Source organism: Vipera berus (assembly GCF_964194415.1).
Source record: "Vipera berus genome assembly, chromosome: 1".
In the NCBI taxonomy this organism is placed as follows: domain Eukaryota; kingdom Metazoa; phylum Chordata; class Lepidosauria; order Squamata; family Viperidae; genus Vipera; species Vipera berus.
Window position 1 is genome coordinate 32,145,086 of NC_138202.1, and position 11,492 is coordinate 32,156,577.

Consider the following 11,492-nt stretch of genomic DNA (forward strand, 5'->3'; position numbering starts at 1 on the left):
ATATGGTGATGTATTATTTTATAGTTGCAATAAATTAAAAGCACCTGGTTCTGAAGCTTTATTTTATGCTGTGGTGACAAGTAACAACATTAATGTATTTGTATCAGAATTCTGTTCCAGAATACTGAGAGGACATGGGAAGAAATGGAAGCCAAAATTAATTCTGAAAATGAAGTGCCAATTTTAAAGACGTCAAACAAGGTAGGAAATCATTTCCTTAAATTATGTGCTTTGGAGTCCTGCTATTAAAAATATGCATTGATGAAATTGTTAGGTTTATATATACGTTTTAAGTCTTGGAATGAATCTGAAACTCAATAGTCAATAGTCAAAATGTGGGTTTTGCTCAGTATTTGGGTTTTAATCTTATTTCTTTTGTATATTTTTTCCCTTTGAGGAACCATGGAAATAAACATATTTTACTGACAAGGTTCACATTGTGGAACTCAGCACTTGAATTTTAATACAATATAATGAAAACTAAAAAGGATTTTAAAATTGAAATCCATTTATAAATCTTTTTTAAAAGTAAATTTAAAGAAAATATTTTAGTATACACTGTTTAAAACAAGATTGAACAAGTATGAAACTAGGAATAAAGTGCTTTTATTGAATTTTTTTGAAATGTACACAACAGGCTTGTTTTGCTAAATTTGGTCAATGTTTAATGTTTTTAATCTAGGAAATCAGCTCTATTTTGAAGGAGCTTCGCAGAGTCCAAAAACAACTTGAAGGTTTGTAATACTTGCCTTCACAGTTCTTTTTTATATATATAAATGATTAGCATTAAATAGATATGATTAAATTTAAAACAACAGAAAGGTGGAGATGTTGCAACATGCCATGTGTTGGAGTGCAAAACAAGATTTATTTTTACTTATCTTAACCAGTAAGAATGTTTTGAATATTGTGGGGAAAACAAATTTAAATAACAATGTAAACAGGATTTAAGATGAGGCAATCAAGATGATCAATGGAAAGAAGTTTTATACTGATGTGGTTATCATTTGCATGAGAAAAATGTTTATATTAATTGTCATTTATTTAATTAAGAACTGTATTTAAGGTTGGCTAAAGAGAATATTATTGGAAGAAGAGGAAATCAAGTAAAGTTATTATATGGACTATAGAATTATAGAAATTGTTATTGTTTTTTAAATACTAACCCAGACAACACGATGTTTACCAATATTAAGGTGTATGTTAAAAATCAATAAAACATATTTTTTTTAAAAAAACAAGATTTATTTTGATCTTCAGGTAAAACAAAATGTCTGCTGAGAAACTTCAAGTGAGGATAAATATATATCTGCCCTCAAAGGGTATTGGAAGTTTCAACTGGTGTAGAATGCAACCAGTTGCTTGGTGCATATGTCATCACTGCTTCATGTGCTGCACTGGCTGCCAGTATGCTTTCATGTACAATTCAGGGTGCTTCAATTCAATTCACCTTTAAAACCCTTCATGTCTTGGGACTGGATCCATTTACTAATGGGACCGTCTTTCCCCAATTGTCTCTGCCTGTCTAGCAGGAGAGGTATGCTCCAAATACCATCAGTTAAGGAGTATCCCTAAGGCCTTGGAGACTTGGTTTTGTCCCCAAGCCCAGGGCCTAAGGCATGTGATAGAGCCTACTGTATCCAGATACTGTGGATGCCGTAATTGGTTGGATGATCCCGAACTACTATGTATTTTATATTTATATTGCACATTTTATGTATTTTATTGTAAGCCACCGAGAGTCACATACATGAGAGGGGCAGCTATATAAATCAAATCAATATAATTCAGTCTTCACAAAGCAGCCATGAGCTTTCATAGCATTAAATATCTGCCTGGAGATCATGCTTCTGAAATAGAAGCCATTCACTGTCCATGCACTCAGTTGTTGCTTGGGTATCAAACATCAAGAGAAGAAGTAAGTTGGAATTTTGTAAGAAATTCTGCTCATGCTTCTTTCTTTCCTTTTTGGCAGTTATAAACGCCATCATTGACCCAAGTGGGAACTTGGATTTGCTCACCAATAACAAGACCTGTTCTGTGCTACAACCTGAAGCAGCTAAAGTCAGGACTACCAACAACACTTCTGGATCTGTGTTGGAGTCTTTGTCACCTGTCAAGAAAATGAATTACATTCAAAAATCAAACTTTGGGTCTACTGGCCTGCAGGATAAAACATTTGTATCAGATGGAGAGAAATATGTGATCTGACGGAACATTTCCTATAATATGTCATTTACTGTGGCGTTTAGTATTGCATATGAGTTGTGTGTGAGTGGTTGTGGGCACATCCACGTGGAACAGTTGTTTAGATTGTTAGCACATTGCACAAAATGGGGAAAAAGGTACAACCTCTGCTATGTGAGCAGTTGAAGTCTGGATGAAGCCCTTTGTGGGGAAGAAAGGTTTAATGGTGTGGAACAACACATCCACAAGATATTTTTTTTTAATAGAGAGCAATTCAGTGTGCCATTCTTCTATTGTGCCATAACAAAGCAGACCTTGCATATTCTTCATTCTCTATTGCTGAAGCTCTGATATGTTCTCAGATATAGCCTGTTCATAGCAATTGGTTGAGTTGTATATAGAATCCATTTTGAAAATATACTTTTTGAGACAGTGGATAGCTGGTGCTGTATAATTAATTTTAAATATGGAGTATTCAAATGGTTTGGTCAGGATTTATTTTTCATACTGTCAGGTAAAGTAAGGCAGCATAGCTTACTTTTAGAAATTCAGGAGCTGTTGCCTGAAAAATGTCTTCAAGGAGGAAGCAAAGATGATATTGAATAATTTTGCTTCTAGTCATATAGCTTTCACTGGTCCACTTCTTAAAAGAGTGGAGACGAGAGCTGTGAATATGGCTGCATTGTTTTCTGTATGTAATTCATTTGCAAAATTCCAAATAAATAGTTCTATAGGAGAGGATTCAATGACCAAATTAGGATTTTGTATAGCCAGGTTGCCAAATTCTTACTGTATCATGTTAGTCTCCATGTAACAAAGGGTTTATGTGCTCTGAATATTTTTTTAAATTCTATCTAAAGAGGGGCATATGAATAAATGTTCCACAACTGGGCAAGTAGTCACCATTTCTCCCCAGTACTTTGGTGGTAAGGTTTACACATAATCCTTTTAACCATGGCCTGTTGAATAAACCAGAATATCTGGACTGACACAACACTCATCTATAAACCATAGTAATAACATGATCACAACTTTGCTAAGCCACCATGTGGCTTGATTGATTTGGGTTCAGCATGATAATTAAGCTTAAGCCCAAGAGTGGATACTGATGCTTAACCCAGTTCTGTGGAACTAATTTTTTTATCTGGAGGAGCCATTCTGGATCATGCACAGCTTTGTGCAGTTTATTTCTTAGTAGAATTTTGGGTGGGGGCAGTTGAAATGCAGTCTTTAAAACTTTAAGCCAATAGTCCCTGGTTGTGTATGTGTAAATTGGAGGGGGGGAAAGGGGGAAATGCTCTGCAAAGCTTAAGGTACAGGTACCAATTTTGCCTATAAATTGCACAGTAACACAATGTATTTCCAAATCATGGCTCAGGCTACTTTAGTGATGACAGATGTCATCTCCCTTTGGGACTCAGGCTGAGCAGAAAAACATAGTTCAGCTGCTAGGTAGAAAAAGTTGCTCATCCTGGCTTGTTGTGTAGTATGGATCTAAGCTAACCACAACTTAGCATGTGTATACTTGGTCTGAATCTCACTGACATTCATGCACTATTTAAAGAGCAGAAAGGTACAGGCCTTCTTTTTTACCGTTAGGAAAACAGTTTTGAGCAGTAAAAAACAATGTCTCCATATCCTAGTTTCAAGGTTTGGGTAGTGGATCTTCAACAAGGCATGCTCAACAAGCCCCCATGAGATGATCCTCTCATGCTTGGTTTAGGGTTAATGGATATCCCATGCAACATGAGAAATGTAGCATGTTGTATCAGTAGACCAGAGTTTCTCAACCATGACTGCTTGAAGGTGTGTTTGAAACATTGACAGTTTGCAGCTTGACATTATGCTAACTAGGGAATTCTTTGAGTTGATGTTCACATATCTTCAAATTGCCAAAGCTGAGAAACATTGCAGTAGACATTATGCTGAACTTTTGGTTCCAGCAAAGAGCAGATTTCTCTGTCCTTCAGAGCTGGCCTTGCAGAATCCCATATTCCTTTCTATTCCAAATTATTAGATGGGGACTATCAAAAAGTTGCCACAAATAATGGTGATATTGTAGCTGTTGCCTTAAATTGCTCAAATGAATGTAGATCCTGGGATATATCATGGAAATTATATAACAGTTTTTAGTTTAATGTAGCTTCTAGGAGAAAGTAAGTAAACTAATTTGCTCCAATATTCAGTGTTATCCAATATTCCTGTACTGGAAATTTGAGCACCTAAGAACAAAAAGCATGAATTAATACTTGCCTCCTCCATTGTCCAACCACAAAACAATTTCTAATATTGGTGCCATCCTTTCTTGAATCTCAATGCTAAAACTTGTCTGGGTGATGATGTGTCAAGTTAGTAGCTCTTCAGTGCAGTATTATAACTGTCTTACGTCTGGCCATTATAAAGTTAATACCAATACCAAGAATAACTTTGCAAACATTTTTAAATGCCCATTTTTCCAATTAAAATAAATTGTTCATTTGTCAAATCAGTAATTAAGTAGGATGGGGCTACGAACAGCACTGTTAACTATTTGGAGCGCTTACTGATATCAGTTGACACGGGGAAATTTTTTATAATATTCACTTCATTTCTAAATGATTGTTGAAGATCACCAGATTAAATACAGTTGAGAGAACTACTGAATTGACAGTAAGTTATTCAGGCCTGGAAATGATGGAGTGTGAATACAACCTGTAGAGCAGCAGTCCCTAAGCTTTGCGGCTTGGCAACCCAGCGGGGGGGGGGGGTAGAGGGGAACCATGGTGCGCAAGTGGCAGGCTGGCGCACAGCTCAACTTGTTCAAGCGGTGGGCCGGCATGTGCACAGCTTGACTTGAGCAAGTAGAGTTGTGCATGTGCACATGCGCTGGCCCAGTGCTTACACAAGTCGAAGGTGCGCATACATACGTGCTAGCTCACCACTCATGTGGCCTGATTCTGACTAGGCCATGACACGGTAGTGGGGACCTCTGCTATAGAGAACATATCTAAAATGTTAAACTCTTGTAGAAGTAAAATTGCTTTGGAAAGTGAATGAAAAATTCAGTTGAGTTGCTCAGAGGAAAGCTTTGCTATCCAGTTGGATTTTATCTGTCATAAAGATACTTGATTGTGCACAGGTTTAAATAATGTAAATGCTGCTATTGATGTTGAGGCACCAAATAAAAATTGCCAGTACTTTTCCCGTTAGAAACTGATCCAGTTACAGATTCATTTATATAGTGTCCATTTAATTGTACCTGATGGTTGCTTGGAAACTTGTCTCTGAGTCATAGACATGTCATATGTCAATTCTTACTGCTCACCAAACGTTTCCAACTTGTCTTTAAAGAATCCAAAATTTGTAAATGCATCAAAATTCTTCACGTTAATTATTGATGTCACACTTGCTAGCACCAAGTCTATATTAGATTATCTTCGAAATAAACTGTTGCAGAGAGAGAATCTAAGTTTGAGTAAGCTTAGAAAAAGCTTAGAAAAAATCCTAGAAAAGCAGTTTTGTATTTATGCCATCTTCTAAGTCATCTTTTCCCAACAGAATGAATTGCAGATGCATAGAATGTACAATTCTCAAAATTCCCAGACAGCATGTATCTGGGGAATTCTAGAAAATGTAGGTTTAACATGTGGAAAAACGTTCACACCTGAGCATATGTTTCATAAATATTTAAGCCTAAGGTGAGATACTAGTCCAATGCTGTATCTGTGTATGAACCTCCAGAAGGCATGGACATAGAAGTCAGGTTTGCTCAAAGGTAGCAAAAAAGATCTTGGGCTTACCCTACAGATAAAATTTAAACTTGAAACTAATGTTATATAGTTAATATATTACAAATAGATTGCATATCACTTCTGATACACTTAAGAAAGAAAAAGCCATATTCTCATATTGGATTTCTCTAGTGCAATATCAACCAATCAATCAGAATAGAACTAGAAGGGACCTTGGAGGTCTTCTAATCCAGCCCCCTGTGCTCAAGGAGTCCCTATATCATTACAGACAAGTGGTTGTCCAGTCTCTTCTTAAAAACCTTGAGTGATGAAGTACCCACAATGTCTGAAGAGAAGCTGTTCCACTGGTTAATTGTCTTCACTGTTAGGAAGTTTCTCCTTAATTCCAGGTTGCTTCTCTCCTTGATTAGTTAAACATTTAATCCCAGTATGTGGGTACCATCTAGGCCCCATTTAATTGACTTTCTGATAAGCAGAAAGTCAAATAAATGGGACCTAGATGGTGATACATAGGTTTTTTTTATTTAATGAAAACCTCTATATTTGGCTAGCCAGTTTCAAAGGATTACAAAGCCCAGATCCTTTGAAGTTCAGTGACAAATGTTTGAGTTCTTCAGAGTAGCTTGTTTAGAGAAAACAGTTTATCCTCCTTAGGTTAAAATGACTGATCAAGATTGAATGAGTATGACCCATTGAGAGAATGTTTATCTGTTTGAAAAGAATGATGCCATTCTCATGCTGGTGGTAATAATACTATCATATAGGTTGAGAGTGTGTAGTAACATAAATGTGCTAAATAAATATGTATGTAAAAAAACTGAATGAAAGCAGTTAGTGGGGGCAATTTTTGCCCATCTAAAAGTTTTTATATAGATTTCAAACAGAGGTGTGTGTACGTATGATTCTGCATGTTTACCACAATCGAGACTGACAACTCTGTTGCTATGCTACACAATTAAGCAAGACATCACACGTCCACAACTTATTATGCTAGCTTCATCATTGACTCTGCTTGTTGGAAGTTAGCTGTGAAACATGTAAGTGAAAACCACATGACTGTGGGATGCTGCACTATCATAAATTCAAAGACTGTCATAACTTTGAAAGATTGCTAAACAGGGCAGTTATTAAGTGAGGACTACCTCTATGGTTGGGTTCAATTCAAATTAGGAAAAAAATCAGAGGCAAGTTTTCAAGAATGACCAGCTGTGTACATTAGATGGAAGGAATAACTTGTTCTCATTTTACCTGAGAGAAATGGGTTGGGCAAGTGTTTTTCCACATTGCATGAAAGCAACCCAAGGTGCGTTCAAGGCTTTGAAACCAATTAAAAATGATAAATCTCATTACAAGATATCTTAGACCTTAAATCACACTTCAGTTTAAGCTATACAATGTGTCTTAAATATATACACTTTAAAAATCTAATGTATGTATTCCCCAACTCATCCTTACATGAATTAGAGAAAATGTTTGCTCTGAATGTTTACAGATACCTACTTTTGAAAGAAGTAAGTTGCTACTTATTTTTCACTTTTGTAGATGGATTCCTTCCTTCCCTCCCTTCTTCCTGTGGCAAATGAATTCCTGATCTTGCCATTATTAAAGTCCAGAAAACTACTTGTTCACTTTCTGTTGTGTCCCCTGCTCAATGGTGCCTAAGCATCTGGTGGTTGTTACTCTACTGAAACTGTTTTCCACTGTTAAACATTTTTTCACAGCTATCATTGTATTAGATCTGCATGCCACACTAAAGCAAGCTGAGCTGTATGAGAGCATTACTGAAATTCAGCTTTGTATAACTCAGAACTGTTTCAGTGACTTCCATTTTTGGTTCATCTTTTATTTCATGTTGATGTCCTCTTTGAAATACTGTGTATAATTATAAGATCCATCTGATTCCTGCAGACCTTCAATGGGATGCTTCCCCCCCTTTTTTAAAAAAAAACACCCAGTAATTTATTTTGCTTGACAGGCAGTTTATCTGTACCATTTTGTTTCTGAATAATGTTGTGGATGTCTTTCAAACCAAAATAAATGGTTATTTTATATAATTTTACCACAAATTTGCTATAATAAATCATTCTCGTACCAGGTTTATACAAAGTTGGAGACCTGAGCTAATCTCTTTGGAGGCTTCAGGTTGGGAAAGGTAAGAAATACACACCTGTTTGAATCTATAGGAACAGATTTTCTTTTTAAGGTTCCAGACATCTTTCTGACTATAAAATGCTGGGGAGCAAGGAGAGGAAGGAATAACAAACAAACAAATAATCCATAGCAAGCAAGAGAAGGATTGGAGAATTGCTGCTGCTCTGTCTTCCACCATTCACTCACCTCATGCAAATGAGCTTTTAGGTAGCCAAAATAACAATTATCCTATGGAAGAGGGGGAAAAAATAGAAACATGCCAGAAGGAACCCCAAGACTGCTCCCCCACAAAAAAGAGGGACAAAAACTGCATGAGAACTTTACATGATATATACAGGCACAACATTGCATGTTGAATAAAATAAAACAGGACAACTAAAGAATCTCAGTGGAAAAAAAACCTTTGGTGGGTGCAATCTTGAATAAGACTACTGCATGCTGCAGAATTTAGTTTCAGGTTCCATTGGGTGATCACTATTGCCTTTTTCCTCACCTTAGTCTCTTCATCTCTGTCTAGCAGTCTTCTTGAACTTTCATTGTATTTCAAAATTCCTAGATTACTGCTTTCCTTCCCTGTCTCCAGCAGTGGTTTAGGATCTATGTGAAAGTAAGCTGCAAGTTTAGATCAGTAGAGCAAGTCCTATTCATTTTGTAGACCTAGGCATTTTATGGCCCTGGGCCACATCTGGCCCTTTGGCTGTCCTGGTCCAGCCAGCATGAGATCAATTGGAAGTTAGAAAATAAAATGTAAATAAGTGAGCTTCAGGAGCTGGGAGAAGCAGCCAAGAGACTCCCTTAGTCGGCTAGCAAGAGAAAGCTTTTCGGCACCTGCAGCAGAAAAGAGGCACAGCCAGACTGAGGTAAAGTGAGGCCCTTAAGGCTCCATTGCTCCCTCCTCCCTCAACACATGGGTGGCACCAGCAGCAGAAGTAAGTTCAGCCTATTGGTTTGGTCCTCCACAACAATCCCAGCTTCTCATGTGGCCTGTTTGGAGAATTAATTGTCCGCTCTCAACAGAGGGGGAGGGATACAACAACATCTGTCTCGAGTCTACAACACAGTCCTTTCAACAGTTCAAAGGCGGCTGTCAACCCTACAACAAACCTGGCTGCAGCCATCTTACTCGTTCTAAGTTGTCACAAGAATAGGAGGGGATGTGGAGGATTTCTGCTAATCTAAAACATTTCACTGTCCCGTGGGAACCAAGGTCATTTCTATCAGTTAGGTGGGGGGCGTGAGCATTTGGTTAGAAAGCCCACCAAACTATTCTATTGAGAAACGTAGCTGATTGTATAACATTGGGGTGGGAAGTTTAACTTTGTAATAGTTTTTCTTTGGAGGGGATTTCAGACTTGGTTTCGCTTTTGACTATGTAACTACTATGTAACTACTGAACATGTTCTTTGAGGAAGTTACTAGCCTCAGAGTTCTGATTTGGTCTCGTCTATCGGAACCATGACAAATGCTCCACACCCATTTGCACTACTCAGGTGACCTTGACGAAACCAATAAGCCTCCAGGGGCATCCACGACTCGCTAAAAGAATTCAAATGACCAGTATCTGCAAAGAGTATAAATCCTTCCATTCCCTACCATCCAATCAGAGCTGAAGAAGCTTCTTGGATGAGAAGTGAAATGTCTTCAAAGAAAAACAAGAAAGTCCATGAAAAAGCACCTTTGGGATAACCTGAAAGATTCAGTTTCTCCAGAAAATCTGCTCCTTAAAGTGACTTTTGCTGGATAAAATGAAGATGTATGAAATAGGGTCATAATTCTTTAATGAATACCAGAGAGCCTTGTTCTTATAATGTTTAATGCCAAGCACATCCTCCAAGTCTTTGTTAAAGTGTGTAGAGCCCTTGTCGCCTTCTAGTCACAAGGAAACAAATTTGACTGCAGGGAGACTTGGATATGTGTGTTGCTGTATGTTTGTGTGTAACATTAAAAAACAAAAACAAAATAAATATAAGATGAATAAGATAAGTAAGTAAAAGAGTAAAACTTTCTATTCTGAAACTGCAGGATCCAATCTGGATCAGTCATTGGGACCAGAGGTTTAGTCATTCTGAAATTGTTAAATTGCTTTTTGTTATGTTTTCCCCAGTATTCAGCTAAAATATGCCTGCCTAAAACTACTAAAATATCCCATTATTCCTTTATAAGGGGCTTTGATCACATGGTTGGGATTGCCATCTTGACTTTTTGAACCCTTCCCCAGATACTGCTTATGTTCTGTAATTTGGGGCGAAAGAAAATTGCCCTTAATTTATTCTTCAAACATTTTCTGAGTGTTGATGGGTTTAACGTGTTTCCTTTGTTTCACATTTCAGCTCAGTATTTGGTAAATAGATGAGGTAGTTATTTTTTTATCTTGCTTTGATAACTGTTTTTCTTGGGATTTTTTTGTTGTTATACTTCTTGTTATGCTGGTATAGAGCTTTCTTTAATTAAAGACTTTCATATACCATTACACATATCTGTTCTCCTTTATCATCTCTGCCGAACTTTATAGCTATGCTTCGAAGTGGAAGCTGGTTAAGAATGCTCATTTTACTTAACCAAAATCACATTTGATCATTGCAGCAGGCTGATATGGTGTAGTGATTAAGCCAAAATCTAGGTTCAAATTCCCACCTGACTATGGAGCTTTATGAATGACTATGGTCAGTTATTCTCTTTCAGTACAACAGCCCTCATAGGCAATAAAATGATGGAAGGCACACTTGGGAGATTCCAATATATTCTTTGAGTTCCCAACAGAAAGTTGTGGAAGGACTTTGATAAATAAGACAATTTTTTTAAAATAAAGAGTTGTAGACTTTGCCTTTTGGGGGGCTATGTAAATGCATACTACAATATTGTACTCTTTTATTTTATATGGGTTCTAGGGACTTCAAATCTGGTCCGAAGAATACTTCACCATCAGTGCAGGTATGGCACTTATTGCAAAACTGTCAACAGGTTCCTCAAAGAGAAATTTAATAATACAGGAGTAATTGTTCCTGTATTACCAAGTGAGACTGGAATTCTAAATAAATTCTAAATACTCCATAAATATGGAAGATCTTATTGGGCAGAAAGATTGTGCTTGGAAAGATAGAATGGAAACTGTAAAATAAAACTATTTCTAATGAAAATTTACTCATAAATTTACTGTGTGTTAAATTTAAATTAATACCAGATGAAAAAAAGCTTTATTTCATGGAATCTTAAGAGTTTCACTATAGAGCTTTATGAAGTCTTTCAAGTTACTTTTTGCTACCCGCATCTAACATTGTGTATTAGGGAGAGACTAGAAGTTGTTTGAAAAGAACATGTATGAATTGGGATACTTGATTCACAATACTTACCACTTAATAAAGTGCTTTTCTGTAGTAGGGCATTTTTAGTCTGTGTCCTAATTGCAAAGGAACATACCCCACA

The 11,492-nt window shown here is 36.8% G+C and overlaps 1 protein-coding gene across 4 annotated transcripts in view; it reads left to right on the plus strand.

The window, feature by feature from the left end:
• The window catches only part of CEP170B (centrosomal protein 170B), a 75,761-nt gene extending 67,814 nt beyond the window's left edge, over window positions 1–7,947 (plus strand). For all 4 annotated transcript variants that reach the window (XM_081332677.1, XM_081332680.1, XM_081332678.1 and 1 more), the window contains exons 17-19: window positions 108–201; window positions 683–734; window positions 1,976–7,947. In XM_081332677.1, coding sequence (XP_081188803.1) covers window positions 108–201; window positions 683–734; window positions 1,976–2,211 — 382 coding nt within the window. In that variant the 3' untranslated portion in view covers window positions 2,212–7,947. The remainder of the gene's footprint in view (window positions 1–107; window positions 202–682; window positions 735–1,975) is intronic.
• Window positions 7,948–11,492: the final 3,545 nt, after the last annotated feature.